Source organism: Carcharhinus amblyrhynchos, chromosome 6, assembly GCF_965287045.1.
Source record: "Carcharhinus amblyrhynchos chromosome 6, sCarAmb.v2.hapA, whole genome shotgun sequence".
In the NCBI taxonomy this organism is placed as follows: Eukaryota; Metazoa; Chordata; class Chondrichthyes; order Carcharhiniformes; family Carcharhinidae; genus Carcharhinus; species Carcharhinus amblyrhynchos.
In genome coordinates, this window is record NC_137329.1 from 119,448,906 (window position 1) to 119,468,336 (window position 19,431).

Here is a 19,431-nt window from a genome sequence, read left to right on the forward strand (position 1 = left end):
TCTAATCGGCTGCAATCCATTTTTAAAAATATTAAGCTTGATATTCCCAATTACTTCCAAACTCCAAAGAAACCATGTGGGCCTTGTGTGGAAAATTAGAATTGTTATCCGAGGGTCATTTACCTTCTGCCATCCGACTGTGTAAAACCTAAGTAAACAATATAGAAAATGATCTAATTTGTGTGACAAAACAAAGTTCCTTTATTCAACTGGGTGTGAAAAACCAGCACATAAAATCAATCCCTACACAGAAAATATGAACTGTCCTATTCAGCTTGGAGACGTGCAGAAACACACCAACCTTGCAAGATCAGACTTATCCAAAAGGTATTCAAGATTCACCCAAGTGAGCATGGAACAATGTAAAATACAAACAAAAAAAGTAAAAAGTATTCGTGGTGATTTTTATTGTTTTTTTTGCCAGCTTTCAGAACCATCCCTCTCTTGCAAGAGGATTGAGCACCAAATGTATGAGTTGTAAACAGTATCATTTCAACATTTTAAAAAGTTTCCAGTAGCTGCCCATTCACTTCAAGTCAGAGTACATTTACTTGTATATATTCCCACAGGCACATTTAATGTACTAGAAAATGTGGTGTGTGTGTAACCTGAAAACACCCTGTACAACAGCTTTAAGTTACTAAAAACAGAATCTTACAAATGCTTTGTTGAAAACACTCATGCAGGTCAATTACAATAGCTTCCTTAATGAACCTTTAAGGCATTTACATAGTCCCATTTGTAAAAACTTTTACCAGGTAGCCTGGATTTTAAGCGGGGAAAGTATGGGGCTGGCAAGCTTGAAGCTTGGGCCATTTTGGACCAGATTTCTGCACAAATCCAGCATCAATGACTTCACGCTTACAGGAGCCAGGGCCAGCAACCCACTGGAATGATCCTCAGTCAGTTAGCCAAGTAATGAAGGGTTAAGAGGAGGGGATTGGGATTGGCAATCAGAAGGAAGCCCAAAGTATCCTTTGGAGACTCATTCCTGTTGCCCTGGCCAATGAGGAAACTTGTAAAATTAAAATGGTATCTTTTGCCCCAATACATCTCTGCAGCTGGTGCTCCTGATGAGGTCAGTCCTGGGCACCAGAAGTATCTACCAGAGCTAAATAACCAGATTCTGACTTTTGAATTTCAATTAGTCCCTGATCTGTCTGCTGTGAGGATCATGCTAGCAGTCAAAAGAACACCAGTTAAATTGACAAGGATTGGCCAAATAAACTGCCTCAATTCTCAAGTGTGTGAGTTAAAATCTGAGCGAATGAGCTACATTTCTCCAGATTTAAGCACAAGGGCCCACAGAAAGAATTTAATTCTCTGTATTCAATTTTGAATCAGGCTGAAAGAAAATTGTTGCACAAATTTAGCTTGAAGAGAAAAGTGCACAAATTCAGCCTGAAGGGATAAGTGCTTTGGAATGCATGAGAGCCAGAATTGTGAACGCCCCATTTAATATCCAGACAATTTTCAATTGAATCTTATACAGTTAATGCAAAAACATTAAAACCACAAACGCTGAAGGCTTGTATCGTTGCCTATTCAGATTTTTAAACATAATTAAAATATTTGCCCAAGAACCTATCCTCTGGCTTTTCTTGTGCACCATTGTCAACTTTTCAAAAGGTCTACTCCTGATAATTCAAAATTGCTTTGCGCAAAAGATAAAAGAATTGTAATTTTTACTGAGCAATATTGTTAAAATAACCATACAAATGGGGAACATACTTCTAAAATACGAACCAGAATTTAAATAAAGCAACTTTGAGTGAAGAATAGACTTACAAGTGTCAATTGTAAAACATGATTATTTATGGACAGTAAATAGTCTCACAACACCAGGTTAAAGTCTATCAGGTTTATTTGGTAACAGGAGCTTTCAGAGCATTGCCTCTTCATCAGGTAATGGGGCAATGCTCTGAAAGCTCGTGATACGAAATAAACCTGTTGGACTTTAACCTGGTGTTGTGAGACTACTTACTGTGCCTACCCCAGTCCAATACTGGCAACTCCACATCAAGATTATTCATGCTTATTGTTTTTACAACAGTGTAGCACCCTTATCCATAAATACGTAGTGAAAAAGTACAGTCAATGGAAAAAATAAGTTCATCTTCCTTAATTTAGTTTTAGTTTTCTATGGAGAAGCGATATATCACTATCCTCACCAACATTTCAAAACAGGTTTTAAGTAATGAATCGAAACTGCTCTGCTCTAGAGTTGAATTTGCATAAACAAATGGACACCTGGACCCGTATTCATTATACGATTTTTAAAAAAAAACGCACCCTTTGGTCTAATAAATTTAAAATTAAAATCGTTTGCTGAACAGGTCTGAAATTGAAACCGCTATTATTAGAACTTCAACATATCCTGAAAAATGCAAATGTTAAAATAGCTTCACATAAGCAAGACCTTAAACAGCATTGTTTCAACTCTGTTAGAAATGTTACACGATGATTGTTTCTGAACTCCCACTACTTTGACCAAGATCAATAAAGGCTACACTGCACCCAATCTATTGCTAGCAGTAACAGAAAGAATTTCTGAATGACCTAACAGCCTTACAATTTAAACATTTCAGCAGTAGAGAATCTGTACTCACTAGAAACCCCCAACTATATTACAGGAATCAAATGAGCACCTGTCCACTTAAATAAAAAACAGAAATGTTCATTTAAAACTATTTATCCTTCCAGCTATAAACATTTTGGGCAAAGTTTAATTCTAAAAGTTTAAGAATTCAGCTTTCTAACCTTTACTACATCATTACGTTTACGCACAATTCTAGACTTAAAACATTAGGGTAAAAAGGAATATTATCTCAAAATCTCTTCAGTTCAAAAACTGAGATACAGTACTTGTAAGACTGCATTAAAACTGCAGTAACATGAAGTTCTGCAAACCTGTCAATTTATTATGTACTATTTCCTTCTTCAGACTGTGTGCAATAGTTGTTGATTGAAGGAATCTGATCTGCGAACGACTGGGTCATCCACTGACCATCAGGAACTTGGCAAAACTTTGAGCCCATGTTGAATTCAGAGTTGGTGGCTGCTGCTATAAAACAAATTTAATCAAAGCAACAGTGCTATTTTGTAAAGTAAATCTGAAAATGGTTCAAAAATATAATCAATACACTATGCTTAGATAAATGTGACTGCAATCAGAAAGTGCTGAACAGAAGTTTAAAATATAAATTCAAGATGAAAGCATTTAATATTGTAATTTTACTGACTTTTGCAACTTCAACGTACAAACATTTTGAACCTATCTTCTTTCAAGACAAACACCAGGAAACCATCTTGAGTCACTATGGAATTCATTAAGTTTTGCACTACATTTACAACATAAGATTATCATAGGAATCGCTCAATGAAATGAAACCATGGGCCCTTTAACATGACTTCTGCTATTCTCCAGAGTACAACAGTGATAGAGATTAATTACTACGATTAGTCAGCAACTTATTAATTAGTCTACAATACAGAAATGACACAAGGAAAATCCCTGTGGAGGAGATTTTGGGAGCCATGGGTTGAAAATCACATTCCCAACGCAACCCCCCCCCCCCAACCACAAACATTCTGTACTTACCACATTATGTCTCAAATTATTCATATACTGTAACTCAAATATTATTTGCCAAAAAAAATCCTGCTACTCTGAATTAAATCAGCCACTCTCACCAAGGATCTGCTCTGCAGACTGCTCACTCACTAACATATAATTTTTGCAGACTTGTTTTGAATTCAACCCTCCTTCAAATACAGGATGCATTCTCTGGTTCTACTTTTATTGACAAGCTGAAATTGCTTGTTGGTCAACAATCTCTAGTCACTGCACTTCCATCTAAGGAAAACTTGCCTGACATTTTAAACAAAGCAGACTATAGTGTGAAATATATGCCACATCCAACTTCAGATCATTATATTGCATAATACATTTAATGGTGCAATGTAATCCTTTGTACATTGTTTATATTGGGGTCACTGAATTCTGTCCCCTACTATCCCCAAATATTACAAGTTGTTGCATGCAGCTGTAAACCAACTCATTTAAAAAAAAACTAAGTAGGCTAGAACACTTCCAAAACATAGGTTAGTCCAACAGTAGCAGCTTACATGTAGTAATAGCGGAGTTTTCAAAAGGACAACTGGTAATTTCCAATTTCAATCTCCAAATAACTGGTACTTCACAGGGATTACTCCTTTCAACCACAGAAAATAGGAGCGGGGTAGGCCATTCGGGTCTTACTCACACCCTTCAACTATTGTTGATTGAATGAATCAACAATATGGATTCCAGAGAAGGAGCTATATGGTTATTTATACAGAGATCTGCCAGAATCATAGTTTGTATACACAGTGTGGTTTAAGAATCACAACGAAGATTGTATCCTTTCTTCAAGGATAATTATTTAATTAAAAGAAGTGCAAATAATTGTGATGCTATGAAGAAGGTAGCACACATCCTCCATTGACTCTTGAATTATATTAGTTACAAATTAACAGCATTTGGATTAATATCGAAAGAGTTATATGACTGATAAAAATCCAGATATGATAGCTTCCTGCAGCTCACTAGACCGTTTGGCACTTAGTAAAAAGATCACATCAACAAAAGCTGTAAAATCCCAAGCCATTAGCTCACAGTGGAAATCAATTGTACATTTACCTGGTTCAGTTGTAGCAAAATGGCAGTGCCCATTGCTTTCATCAGATTTTTCTATATATGAGCCACCATAAGCAGCTTCGTAACCAGGGTCATATTTCTCCTCTTTAATTGCCATTTTCTTTGCTTCCGCTAGAGGGAGAATCAGAACATTATTAAGCTCGTTAAAAAATGATTTTTATTTAAACCAATCACAAAAACAGACTATGAATTCAGAAGTGCTTTAATTGTACTATGACAAATTGTGGATAAATCAAGAACTCATCAATTGTGACAATAAAGCCTCGGATTCCACCTGTGTCAGATTAACTGGAATCCAACATTCCAATACTATAGTGAACACTGATACTAATTGGGTATTAACATTCATTTCTACATAAACTGGGTATAAAGCTAAAATGTATACAGCAAATAAAAGTTATAGTAATTTAACTTTAACCCTCATGGCATTGTATTTTAACTGGATGTGCTCTTCCTTGTTGCGTCATTGATTAATATTTTTGTCTGACAGCAGGTCTTCCTATCCACCAATGAAATAACCACTTGTATAGATTTATTTCAGCTACGAAAATATCAGAATCAGCTTTACCTAACTAAGGCCCTTTGGGTACTGAAGGGAAAAAGTGAGTAGAATTGGGATTTTTTTGTAGTATAGTTTTGAGCTTATGATAGTTCAATAGCAGCTAAAGGTCTCTAAATATAGAGCTTCCAACCCTCAGACGATGTATCCCAGAACAACTTCCAAAAATGCATTGGGCGAACCATTCAGAAGTCCCAACGTTCTGATTATCTGGGAATTCCCCAGAAAGTGTGGACTGTTAATGGACTATTCCACTGTGTCTGGAACCCTCTGAAATTCTAAGTTAAAACTAGAGACTTTGGACAGTTCCGACTCGCTTAACAGAATAGCCACCCAGGAAAAGTTAGAAGGATTAAAACCCAGTTCAAACTCCCAGGTTCAACAGACATCCTGATTCTCCACTGGACCGCTCACACTTCATCACCCCGCTTCATCTACCCTCCCGATCACCAATCTAACTCCTCACCCTACTCCCCATCACCAGCCAACCTACCCTTTCACCTGTGACCCTACCCCCTCACTCACTTACCTTCTCTCCACAGCTTCTCAAGTGGTTTAAACTCTCTACTGGAATACAACTTTCCCTAACGATCTTGTATACTGAAAGAGAACTCCTAGGAACAGGCATGTTCTGCATTTCTCAAGAAGCCCAGTTTAAATCGGTGACTAGTGGAGTGCCACAGGGATCGGTGCTGGGGCCTCAGCTATTTACCATTTATATAGATGATCTGGAGGAGGGGGCTGAGTGTAGGGTGATGAAATTTGCTGATGACACAAAGATGAGTGGAAAAACAAATTGTGCAGAGGGTGTGGAAAGTCTGCAGAGGGATCTGGATAGGCTGAGTGAGTGGGCGAGGACCTGGCAGATGGAGTACAATGTCAGCAAGTGTGAGGTTATCCACTTTGACAGAAATAATAGTAGAAGGGATTACTATTTAAAGGGCAAAAAGCTGCAGCATGCTACGGTGCAGAGGGACCTGGGGGTCCTTGTGCATGAGTCGCAAAAACCCAGTCTGCAGATGCAGCAGGTGATCAAGAAGGTGTATGGGATGCTGGCCTTTATAGCGAGGGGGATAGAATATAAAAGCAGGGAGGTCTCGCTGCAACTGTACAGGGCACTGGTGAGGCCGCAGCTGGAGTCGTGTGCAGTTTTGGTCGCTGCACTTGCGCAAGGATATTTTGGCCTTGGAGGGAGTGCAGAGGAGGTTCACTAGGCTGACACCGGAGATGAGGGGGTTAGACTACGAAGAGAGATTAAACAGACTGGGTCTGTACTCGTTGGAGTTTAGAAGGATGAGGGGGGATCTTATAGAGACGTATAAGATAATGAAAGGGATGGATAGGGTAGAGGTGGAGAGATTCTTCCTGCTCAGAAAGGACAGCAGGACTAGAGGGCACAAGCCTCAAGATAGGCAGGGGGGGGGGGGGGGGCAGTTTAGAACGGAGTTGAGGAGGAACTTCTTCACTCAAAGGGTGGTGAATCTCTGGAATTCTCTGCCCGTTGAAGTGGTGGAGGCTACCTCGCTAAATATATTTAAGTCACGGATAGATAGGTTTTTGACAGACAAGGGAATTAAGGGTTATGGGGACAAAGCGGGAAAGTGGAACTGAGCCATTTCAGATCAGCCATGATCTTATTGAATGGCGGGGCAGGCTCGAAGGGCTAGATGGCCTACTCCTGCTCCTATTTCTTCTTAAATTCTGGGCCCAAAATGCAAAGCTCCATATTAAAGTATATAAAAAAAACCAGTGGAGTGACAATCCAACTGCTCCCAAGGTCCAGCCCATTAACTCAGTTCATGGATTTGAATAACTAATGGTTACATCAATGCAAACAAGGTTTCCAGTTATCTAAAATAGTTGACTTATTTGGAGCAATGAGTCGGCCATTCAGCCCATCAATCCTGCTCCATCATTCAATTTGATCACAACTGATCAAAGTCACTTTCCTACACCGTCCCTAGATCCTTTGATGTCATTGGCTTCCAGAAACCTACTGACTTCTGTCTTGAACATGCTCAATGATTGAGCTTCCACAGCCCTGTGTGGCAGATACTTCCAAAGATTCACCACCCTCAGTGAAAAAATCCTGTTGGCATCCGTCTGCCAGTAAATGGCATGCTGCCTCTCACCATGAGATACACACCATGGGGAGGCGAGAAATCCTCCCTCTGCAGCTCTTTCAACTCTCGAAGCTGAGTTATTTTCCCAAAGTCCTTACAAATGACATTACAGCAGTTTATTTATTGTTACATAATGCACAAATCAACTGTACTAAGTTTTGTGCTTCACATTTCTATTCAGCTGTAAATAAATATTAGATTGCACAGCAATTATGGAAATACTATCAATCCAAGCAAGTTACTCCCAGCAACAAAATTTCAGAAAGTTGGTGGATAAGGGAATATTTAAGACTAAGCCTTAAAAAAAGGGAGACGCTTGAATTGTAGCTGCAGGGTATTTACCTTGAGCTTTTTGCAAGTCAAATGAGTATTCTACTTCAGTGACTTCTGTAGCAGTTCTTATGCCCTTCAAATGATTTCGCAATTCCTTTAGCTTGATGTAATAATGTACCTTGTCCTGGGCTCGAGGAAACTGTGCACATCTTGCACTGGAAGAAGGCATGACATAAACCACCTTGAAAATAAAGACATAATTATGTATTTAGCTTTACAGGAAATCTCACCAGAGGAAGTAAGTGAAAAAGAAATGAGGCAGGGTTGCTGCAAATACCATGTTTGAAAGTGGCACTAACAGCAATGGCAAGGACAGATGAGATTAAGATACAAAAATGTAGGATGAACAACTCAAGGCAAATGAAACCCAGAGAGTACAGATCTTAAGGCAATTGGAAGAGTTGGCAAAAATTAGGTCAAATGTGAGAAGAATGCCAAGCTTGTGTTTCATAGTGACTAAATTTAAGTTTATTTAGCAGTGTCACAAGTAGGCTTACATTAACAGGCAACGAACTTATTGTGAAAAACTCCTAGGGTGGAGGATAGAACTGAGCAAGCAGATGTTAAAAGGTTTTGTTTGCGGGGGGCGGGGTAGTTGGCAAGTTGAGGGCAAAAGGAATTGAAGAGCAAAGTTTTGGGATTGAGGCCAAACAAACAATCTGGAATTCCAGAAGAGAATTGAATCAAGATTTAATATTAACCCTCTACCAGCTTGAATAGGTTTATGGGTCACCATATTGGAAACTGCTCCATCCAAAGGCAGAAATGTGATCTCAAAACAGATCACTGGGTTGTGAAATACTCGGGAACCTTTTCTTCAAACTTAAGACCAATTTCAGGTAAACTCAAGTTTCAATGAAGGGAATAAATTCTTTGAACGAGGAAGATTGGTCATGTATTGAAATGTGAATCTAGATGAATTATTAGTGAAACAAATGCTAACTTTTAGAAGCATTTCTCCCTAAGCTAATAAAGATTACAAAGGATGGTTCAAAACCAACAGATTGGAGTCATCAGAGAACACTAGATTTTTGAGAAGACCGATGAACAGCTTTCCAACAGGAGCTGAGTGTGTGTAAATAAGTAAATCCAGTGCTTACGGTTTCTCCTTCAGGGATCTTGTGTGGCTGCTGCCCAAACTCCAATTTCTTGACCTTAATGCCAAATACTTCTTTGCTAAAAATCTCATAGATGCCTGCAACAAAAGTTAAGCAAAATCAAATTCAAAAGGGCAGATTCCCCTAATCAGCTCTGAAAGCATCAATCATTTTCCCATGCAATCTCCTTCCTATTGGTTATTGTGGTGCGGAGACCAAAATTAAACACAGTACTCCAAGTGCAAATTCATACTTTTGGGGGGATCTGGGTAGCAGAGAGGTTTTTGCCCTCAGAGATCTTGTCTTAAATTATGTCCAGACTGATGGGATGAAATGACGTAGTGTTCTCTTGGATTGAGATGGAGGAAGCTTTACTCTAATTTGTTACACATAATCTGGCAATGTTTGATATGAATACTGGGTATTATTTCCCAGCACTAATACCCCAATTTGCGGCAACAAAAAAATCATTTCACATTAAGATGGTGAAAAGTTTGATTTTAGATTTTCCATATTTCTACTCACATTTTCCATTAAAAACAGCAATCCGTGGCTTAAATTTCTGCAGTTTTTGCAGAAGTATTTTGCCTCCTTCGCGAATCTCTTTACTGAAATGCAAAGAATTTTAAAATTACATTTTCTTTCTAAACAAAACCAAAAATTGGAATTTTAATTTACATTCATGAATCACCTTTTGAGGTCCTTGCTTCCCGGAGTAGTTCTCTCCACCATGTTTGTGAAACCTATTCCATACTTCTCTGGTAAAGAAGCATCATCCATATGATTTAAAGGCTTATCAATAAGACCAGACAAAAACAAGCATTTCCCTAAAGAGGAAAGAAGCACGTGTAAAAGTTTAAATATACAACAAGAATGAGACACTGAAAATACGTACCTGAACAAACTTCAAAAGATCTATAAGATTTAAGAACATCCAATTGAATTTCTCTACATACAAGACTTACAAAAATGATTTCCTGGTCCCGGGTAATGATGTCCTTTGTATGCTGCCATCAACCCTGGGTTAATTCCAATCTAAAACAAATAGCAGATTCAATTTAGACTGGAGAGGAAATTACAACCAGTTAGCTATGAAAAAATATACATCAAGCCAAAACATTTAGTAATTGTGCCTTCCTGCTGAATTTGATGACGGGCATCTTCTCTGAAACACACTCAAAGATATTGCAGTTACAGTGGTGTAGGCATCCCTGCAGAAATGTCCAATAACTCAAAAGGTCAGCCTTGATACAGAGTATTTGCAATATACTTCACCAGGAGAACAGCATCACTATTGAGTCCAATTCTGCCCTCACTAAGTATTTCCAGCAGTGGGAAGCAGGAAACCAAGCATACGTTTCTATTTTGCAATATATCGTGCACAGGGAACACATTACTTCGTTTAATGAAAAATGCAACCATATTCAAAGACTTTCTATGGAATTTTGGCCTAAAAGACTTGAATAACTTTCCAGATGTGATATATTATTCAAGACACTAACAAAAATGTCAGGAATACTCTTTCTCTGATGGCAGAATATAAGTGCCGAGATTTGGCTGAAATCTCCACTTTAAAATAGCTTTATTTTATGCACGGACAGAGCAGAATAGTTTGGATTCAGTAGCACAATATAGGAAATAATCTTGTTCCAAGAATATTTACTGCTAAGCAATAAAGCTTTCCCTCTCCATTTGGGAAATTTAGATCAGAAACCTGCAGAGATAAACCTCATTTCTTTATTGTATAAGGCTACAGATCAAGTGATGGAAAATGGGATTAGAACAGATAGGTGCTTGATGGCTAGTGCAGACAAGATAGGCCAAAAGGCCTCTTTTTGTGTTGTAGAACTCTATGATTCTATGAATAGAATCATAGAATCATTACAGTGCAAGACACCATTCAGCCCAGTGAGCTTGCACTGACAACAACAATCCCACCCAGGCCCTATCCCCTTAACTCCGCATGTTTTCTCTGCTAACCCCCTGATACTAAGAGACAATTTAGCATGGTCAATAACTAACCTGCATATTCTTGGATTCTGGGAAAAAACAGACATAGGGAGAACGTGCAAACTCCACACAGTCACCTAAAGCTGGAATTGAACCCAGATCCCTGGTGCTGTGAGACAGCTGTGCTATTAAACATATTAAGCTGTGTCTGTCTTGCTATTTCACAGCAAGAGGAATGAATCTTAGCGAGTAGCTTCAACAGAAGAACTACTGTTTAGATAGCACGGTTTCCTAAATCATCTTAGATATTTTAGTCAACAGGAAATATATTTCATTAACAATTTGATTAGACTTTAGGATTCAAAAAACACACACTGAACATGGATTTTCAAAAGATCACCAGCACCTCTAAGTGGCAATCAAGGAATCTGCAGCAACAAGTCCTAAAATGTCAGGTAAATATAGCCAAGTAAAAACATTAGCTATTTTTCCCACACTAACAGTTATTCACCCTGCAATAGCAACCAAACTAATCCCACCTTTCAACCACACTAGGCAATACAATATGCCTTGTTAACAGATTGGCTCCCTATATTAAATTAGCACTTTTGTCAGCTTAGAATTGTAATTCAGATTGCAAATAAGAAAAGCATACTTTTCCCATTATAATATTCAGAAAAGTGATGGTCTTCAGATATTTCATAGTATTATACTGTACAGAAGAAGCACGTTCAGTCCATTGTGCCAATGCAATCTTTTTGAAAGGGCTATCCAATTTGTTTCTTTCCACATTGCCCAACAAATCATTTATTTTCAGGTATTTATCTAACCATTCTTTGAACGTTACCACTGATTCTGCATCCACCAACCTTTCAGGCAGTGTGTTTTAGGTTTCAAAAAGTAAAAAAAAAGTTTTTTCAAATCATCTCTGGTTTTCTGTCAATTGTCTTAAATCCGTGTTCTCTGGTTATCAAACCATCTGCTACTGGAAACAGTTTCCCTTTACCTATGTTCTCAACATTTCACATGGCTTTCAACATCTCTATCAAATCTCCCCTTAACCTTCTCTGCATTAAAGGAGACTACTACCAGTTTCTCCACATAGTTTCGTTGATACTTAGTGCAATTCAGTAAATCTCTGCACTCTAAGGCCTTAACATACCTTCTAAAGAACAGCACCCAACATTAGCCACAATACTCCATCTTGAACTAAACTATGTTTTATAAAGAATTAGTACAACTTCCATGATTTTGTCAATGCCTCTATATAAAACCACAAACCCCAAATGCCCTTTAACAGTTTTTTTCCACTAGTCCTATCACATTCAAAGACTTGTGCTACTCTTTGCTTTTGGTAGCCATTGTTTTAAGGCCATCTCACAATTTGATCACTCTCAGGCTACAGACTCTCAAAAATGGAATGCTCTATTAAGTCACTTGATTACATGGGTAACTGCAGAATAGCACTGGCTTATATTTAATCTCATGAAAAGGAGATAATAAAAGCCATCTGAAGCTCAACTACCTTGCTGAAGCACACAAGAACACATATCTCTGCACGGTTCACATTCAAATACCCGACAGATTTTGGTTTCTAATCATGTTGCTTTCACACTAAAAATCTTGAACCTTTTTCTTTGGAGACTTAGCCATAATATTTAATAATCTTCTGCTGATTGCAATTGGACTAAATGAAACTCATAAAAATTAAGGGAAACATTAACTCACAATCACAATGTCTAAACCATAGGTCAATATATCCGGTAAGGTTTTTGTTAAAAGCTCAGCTTCAGTTGTTCCATTGAATCGATCAATTTTTCTTTTCGTAACTTTAAAAGCATTGGTGATTTTTTCTTGCTTCCCCCCTGATTTCCCTTCTGTTTTGCCTCGTTTCGTGCTTGCTCCCTCAGACTTATTTTTCTGCGACCCTGGAGGTCTTCCTCTTTTACGTTTTGGAGCTGCTGAAAGAACACAGTAACACCAAATCTTGAAACAACTTGTAGTTTTTGTGTGCAGTTTAAAGTTCCCTAGATTCTGGAAATGTCCCAATGAATTTGAAAACCATAAAACTAACACCTTTATTCAAAAGAGACAGAAAGCAGGAAATTACAGGCCAATTATCCTAACTGCCATTGGTAAAAGGGAGTAAAGCAGGGACACTTAGAAAATCATAATACAGAGTCAATATGGTTTGTAAAAGGGAAATTGTGTTTGACCAATGTACTTTGGAGATGTGACAAACAGGGAGAATAAAGGGGAACCAGCTAAAGACGTATATGTATATTTCCAAATGGCATTTGGTAAGATTCCATATAAAAAGTTACTGCACAAGGTAAGACCTCATGATGTTGGGGACAATATAGTAACATGGATAGAATATTGGCTAATTAACGGGAAACAGAAAGTCAGGAAAAATGGATCATTTTCAAGTTGGCAAATTGTAACAAATGGAGTGACAGAGGGATCAGAGCTGGAGTCTCAACTATTTACAACTTATGTTAATGAAGGGACAACGGTGTCGTAGCCATATCTGCTGATAATACAAACACAAGTAGGGAAAGCAAGTCATTGGGATGAAAGAAATTCTCAGAAGATATAAATGTAGGTTAAGTGAGTGGGCAAAAATTTGGAGTTTTGTGTGTGAAAATATCAGGTTGCCCACTTTGATAGGACAAATTGAAAAGGAGAGTTTTATTTAAATGGAGAGAAATTGCAGAGTACCATTGAAGAACGTTGGTGTCCATGTACAGAAATCACAGAAAGTCAGCCTGCAGGCACTGCAAATAGTTAGGAAGGCAAATAAAATATTGATCTTTATTCCAAGGATGATGGAGTATAAAGTAGGAGGTCTTGCTACAATTGTACAGGGTATCGGTGAGACCACACCTCGAGTACTGCGTACAATTTTGCTCTGTCAAGCAATATAATTGGAAGCAGTTCAGAGAACGTTCACTAGGTTGATTACTGGGATGAAGGGGTTCTCTCAAGAAAGATTGAACAGGTTGGGCATTTACTCATTGGTGTTTCGAAGAATGAGATGCAATCTTATTGAAACACAAGATTCTGAGAAGACTTGACAGGCTAAGCACAGAGGACATTTCCCCATGGATGAAATCAAGGTCCAAGGGCAAAAGTTATAAAATAAGGGGTCTTCCATTTAAGAGGGATGGGGAGAAACTTCTGTCAGAGGGTCATTAAACTTTGGAATTTTCTACCAAACAATAGTGGAGATTGGTTCTGTGAATATATTCAAGATTGAGTTAGACAATTTTTGATCTACAAGGAAGTCAAAGGCAGAATTAAAGCCACATTCATATGTATCACAATCATGGATGGCACAGTAGCACAGTGGTTAGCATTGCTAAGATGCTGTTTTGGAGAGTCGGTGCAGACTTAATGGGCTGAATGGCCTTCATTTGCACCATAGGGATTCTATGATTCTACCGAAAGACTGAGCAGGTTTGATGAGCCAAATGACCTACTCCTATTTCTTATGACTTGATGATCAATCACCACTGCATCAATGAAGATTTCATCCATAGCTCACTTAAGTCAGCAACTTCGATCAGTCTCATAAGCAGACACAGACCTTGAATGATACTTCAGCAAAGTTATATACTTTTAAAAGCATGTAAATAGACATCACATTTTGGCAATGAAGATACGTTTTGATAAAAAGATTTATTTACAAAATGAAAATCAATTGTAATTTTGAAGTTTTTGGCCACAAGTCTTCTTAAAACAAAGTCCATTATATGTCAGAGAGACATAAATTACATTAACAGTTTATGAGGCTGGTTGATAACCCTCTGCCCATTCAGAGCAGGAACAAAATGGTGGAACCAGTAAACAATCTATTTAGGATTAAACCTAGTAGAAAGAAAATCTTGAGGCAAATTTTCATATTGTAAGGAGGTGTTTTGTCCATATTAGTTCCAGAGTCAGAATTGCTGCTAATAGCAGGATTAAAAATGCAATCTGTAAGTCTATGTCTGTGAAACACCATGCAAAAAAAAAATTGCATGAAGATACACTGTTATCACTTCAAAATTGTGTGCACAGCATCAGGGAAGAGAATTAACTCTCCAGAGGTGAATTATTCCTCTGAAAAACCCAGGAGTTAACACGTATTGTTCTGCAATTCGTGCGATAGAAGTAAACAGAGGTCACAAATGGAGGGGGAGGGATAAGGAAAGGAATTAATTGAATTCAGTAATTTCTGATCTCTACAGTGATGCAGGCTAAACACAATGGCAACGTTTGGGGAGCACGTTATTAGATATTTGATATAAGAGGAAATTATTAATAGAGGTTGACAAGATAGAGAACTGACACATTAGTAATATACATTTTCTATCTTACAGAATATTGTTACACCCTCCCAAAAATTACTTGTTATTGTATTATAACTTTCCCTCTGCCCTACAAGATGGATTTAATATTTATTATAGTTGCATAAACTGCAATTTTAACATTTAAAACATGTCAAAATATGAAGCAATGTTAGTAATTGTTAGGGACATAATAAAATGCCAAAAATTAAGAAATCTAATGCTGTTGATTCTGTTTGTTTTGCAGCTCACACCCTGAAATCTTATGGTCAGCCCTAAACAAGCAGTATTTACATGTGCAAATACATGCACTGAAAGCAGACATTGAATTGACTACAAGGAAGTTAATAAAATTAACAAAGTACACAAAGCTGAATTAAGTGACATCTCACAACTTAAATTACTTTCAGAGTGTGAGCAATGCACCTAGGCCATTCCCAATGCTGAAGGCATCCAGAACCAAGGGTCACAATCTGAGAATATGGGGTAGAAAGATAGAGAGGAGGAGAAATTTCTTCACCAAGAGAGTGGTCAGGCTATGGAATTTGCTACCACAGAAAGTAGTTGAGGCCAAAATATTGAATGTCTTCAAGCAGTAATTAGATGTAGCACTTGAGGTGGGGGAGGGGGGAATGGAGGCAGTGGTGGCGGAAAGGCATGTTAGGCTATTGAGTTGGATGATCAGCCAAGATCACAATGAATGGCAGAGCAGGCATGAAGGGTCGAATGGCCTCCTCCTATTTCTATTTTCTATGCTCCCCTTGCCCAACCTCAAACCTATCTTGTTTCTTCCCTCATGCCCTCTGAGCTCATCTCATTCATGAGACCCAGTTTTGCCCTCTTGAACCTATTCTCATGAAACTGCCAGTGAGCCAATTTCCCTCCCAACTCTCATTTTAGCTGAACATTTTCTGAGTTCTCTCTCCTTAGGTACCGTCCCCCATCCTTCAAAATTGCTGTCATTACCCCACCTCAACAGAAAACCAACCCTGACTCCTCCAGCCCTGCAGACACTCCATCTCCAACACCCCTCCTCTCCCCCAGGTCACTGAATCTGATATTGCCTGCCCATATCTCCTACAACATCCTGAGTGACTTTGACAATAGTGAACTATCCTCGTTGTCCTCTCAACATGCTTGCAGCCTTTTGAAGGCTGACTAAATCGTCCTCATCCAGAACAGTGAGTTAGCTGAGACTACGTATGCTCGGTTTTTAATCACATCTATCTAGTCTTCGCCACGGCATCATCTTCAATGACTTTTCTTCCTGCTATTGTACCATTATCTACGGTGTTCCCAAGAATCTATCCTGGACTCCATCCTATATCTCATTTACATGCTGCCCCTCAATGACATCATGCAAAATCACAGCGCCACTTGCCATATATATACTGACTAGACAGCTTTACCATACCACCACCTCTCATCACTCGTCCACCATCTCTCAAATATCAAACTGCCTGTCCAACATTTAGCATAGACAAGACTTTAATCAGTAAGGGAATCGAGGGTTACGGGGACAAGGCAGGAAAGTGGATTTCAGGATTATCACATCAGATCATTCATAATCTCATTGAATGGTGAAGCAGAGTCAGCAGGCTGAATGGCCTACTCCGGCTCCTACATCTTCTGGTCTTCGCATTGGATGAGCTGGAATTCCTTCTAATTAAATACCAGGAAGACCAAAGCCATTGTCATCAGTCTGTACCACAAACATTAGCCACTAATGCCATTCTTCTAGGCATCTATCAGGTTAGATGGTTTGTAACCTTGATGTCATGTCTGAGCCCCATCACAAAGACCTTGTTTCCACTTTTGTAATGTCAACTATTCATCTCAGTTCACCTGATGCCAAAACCCGTTTTTGAGCCTTATCTCTAGAATTGACTACACCGACAAACTCCTGGCCAACTTCCCACTTTCTGCCTGACACAAGCTTGAGATCATCCAAAATTCTGCTTGTGATAAAAACAAGTCCTATTTACCCATTACCTCTGTGTTCACTGACCTAGGACCAATAAAAGGTTACAGTGCAGGAATAAGACATTCAGTCCATCATGTCTGCACCATTCAAAAAGAGGAAACTAACTGCTCATTTTAATCCCATGTTCTGCACCTCATCCATAGCCTTGCAGGTTATAGCACTTCACATCCAGATCTGGGCACCTTATAAATTAATTGAGATTTCTAGCCTCAACCACCAATTTAGGCAGTGAATTCAGATACCCATCACCCTCTGGGTTAAAAAGTTTTACTTCCTGTCTCCTCTAATCCTTCTACCAATCATCTTAAATCTATGTCCCCTGGTAACTGACCCCTCAGCTGGGGTAGACAAGTTTTTCCCGCCTAGGCTTCTCATAATTTTGTACACCTCCATTAGGTCCTCCCTTAGCCTCCTCAGTTCCAAGGTAAACAACCTTAGCTTATCCCAATTCTCATTATAGCTGCAATTTTCAGGACCTGGCAACAATCTATCAAAGCTCCTCCATATTCTACCCACAGCAATTACGTCTGTACTGTAATATGGTGACCAGAACTGTGCACAAAACATCAGCTGTGGCCTACCCAGAGTTCTTTACAATTCCACTGTTACATCCCTGCTTTTCAATAACTTGCCCAATAAAGGAAAACATTCTATACACTTTCTTGACTGCCCTGTCCACCTATCTTGTCATTTTTAAGGGCCTGTGGACATGCACTCCAAGGTGGCTCACTCCTTCAACCCTTCCGAATATCAGCAGATGAAGGGTCATCCAGACTTTATTCTCTCTCCACAGATGCTGTTAGACCTGCTGAGAATTGAGCATTTTCTGTTTCAGATTCTAGCATCCACAGAATTCTGCCTTTATCTCAAAATCTTCCTGTTTATTTTGAATATTTGCTTGCCTGCCTCAAATGCATTAACTCACACATTTCCAGATTGAATTCCACATGCCACTTCCCTGCCCACTCAATCAAAACCACTTACGTTGCCGATCTACCATCGGCAGCACAGTGGTTAATGCTGCTGCCTCACAGCTCCAGGGACCCAGATTCAATTCCCGGTGTGGGTCACTGCCTGTGTGGAGTCTGCATGTTCTCCCCATCTGCGTCGGTTCCCTCCTGCAATGTGAAAGACGTGCTGGTTAGGTGGACTGGCCATGGTAAATTCTTGAACAGGTGCCAGAGAGTGGCAACCAGGGGATTTTCCACAATAAATACACTGCAATGTTAATGTAAGCCTACTTACAAGTAACACTCCATTTTAAAAACAAATCTCACCCCTCCATGGCTTATAATGCTATAAAATATCTCCACTACAAAGATTTGCAGATTAGGTGGATTAGCCATACTAAATTGCCCCTTGGTGTCGGTGGGGGAATGAGCTAGAGTAAATGTATGGGAATAGGATCTGGGTGGGACTGTCATGGGTGCAGACTCGATGGACTGAATGACCTCCTTCTGCGCTGCAGGGATTCTATGATTCACTCCTACAATTTCTGGCCTCTTGAACATCCCCAATTTACCCCCCCCCCAACCTTTATTAACAGCCCTGCCTTCCGTTGCTCTCTCGCTTTCCTCCTTTAAGATCTAACTCGTTGCCCAAGTTTTTGCTCAGCTCACTTAAAGTCTCCCTACGCGGCTGAGAATAATTATTATCTTGTGCGAAGGGCCTTGGGACGTGTCATTAGGTACCAAAAGGTGTCAATCTGAGCAGAAGAGCTCCAGTTACTTGTTGTTATCGGAACCAGGTTACTTTCCCCCATCCCAACACCGAGGGCAGCCAACAAGTGGCAGAAAGAGCGATGATTTAACGCTTTATTTAAAAATCACGTTCCAGGCGGAGTTTATTGTTGTGATGTGTGTCACGATTATAAACGTTTCTGGTCAGGCCTGGAGACTCCTCTCTTACCCTGACCGGCCTCTGGCGGCGAGGCTACGGCCTCCTCCGCGTTGACGGGATGGTCTCCTACCGGTGGCTGGGCCTGAACCTGGGCCGGCTGGAGAGGTGGCGGGCCGGAGTTGTTGGACCTGAAGGTTAACACAAAGGGGGGGTTAGAGAAGGTTAGTCAGGGATCGGAGAGAAAGATTGAGGGGAGGGAAGGGGGGGGGGAACACCGCGGCGCCGGCTCGGCCCGATCCAGCTCGCTCACCAGTTGTGGAAGTATTCGGAAGGCAGCCCCGGGCCTACCATCTGCCGCTGCGCCGCCATAGCCGCCTATGAGGGGAAAAGCCGGGCAGCCCCGCCAAACAAAAGGGGCCGCCCGCCCCCTGCCGCAGGGGGCGCACGCGGGTCAGACTTCACCAAGCACTGCTGGAGAAGGGGGGTGGGAAACAAAACCCAGAGTGAGAGAGATCA

The 19,431-nt window shown here is 39.8% G+C and overlaps 1 protein-coding gene across 4 annotated transcripts; it reads right to left on the bottom strand.

Moving 5' to 3' along the window:
• Positions 1-390: 390 nt before the first annotated feature.
• Positions 391-19,337, bottom strand: LOC145344261 (G/T mismatch-specific thymine DNA glycosylase-like). Of its 4 annotated transcripts, none has more exons than XM_080191309.1 (10): positions 19,226-19,337; positions 18,985-19,103; positions 12,490-12,719; positions 9,777-9,846; positions 9,503-9,638; positions 9,337-9,419; positions 8,815-8,909; positions 7,724-7,895; positions 4,682-4,810; positions 391-3,064 (listed from the first exon to the last, which is right to left on the bottom strand). In XM_080191309.1, the coding sequence occupies exons 1-10, from the start codon at positions 19,282-19,284 to the stop codon at positions 2,922-2,924; spliced, it is 1,236 nt and encodes a 411-aa protein (XP_080047435.1). In that variant the 5' UTR covers positions 19,285-19,337; the 3' UTR covers positions 391-2,921. The 4 variants fall into 4 exon arrangements, with proteins under 4 accessions (XP_080047435.1, XP_080047436.1, XP_080047434.1 ...); XM_080191310.1 differs by having other exon boundaries at positions 391-3,061; positions 12,490-12,722; XM_080191308.1 differs by having other exon boundaries at positions 12,490-12,722.
• Between the last annotated feature and the right edge of the window lie 94 nt (positions 19,338-19,431).

Excerpts from the sequence above, each read along its gene's own strand:
- LOC145344261 (XM_080191308.1), bottom strand. The coding sequence starts at position 19,284 with ATGGCGGCGCAGCGGCAGATGGTAGGCCCGGGGCTGCCTTCCGAATAC. Across the intron at positions 9,639-9,776 it reads GGGACCAGGAAATCATTTTT|GGAAATGCTTGTTTTTGTCT; the intron begins GTAAGTCTTGTA and ends TTTCCTCTTTAG. Across the intron at positions 8,910-9,336 it reads TGCTGTTTTTAATGGAAAAT|GCATCTATGAGATTTTTAGC; the intron begins GTGAGTAGAAAT and ends CTTTTGTTGCAG.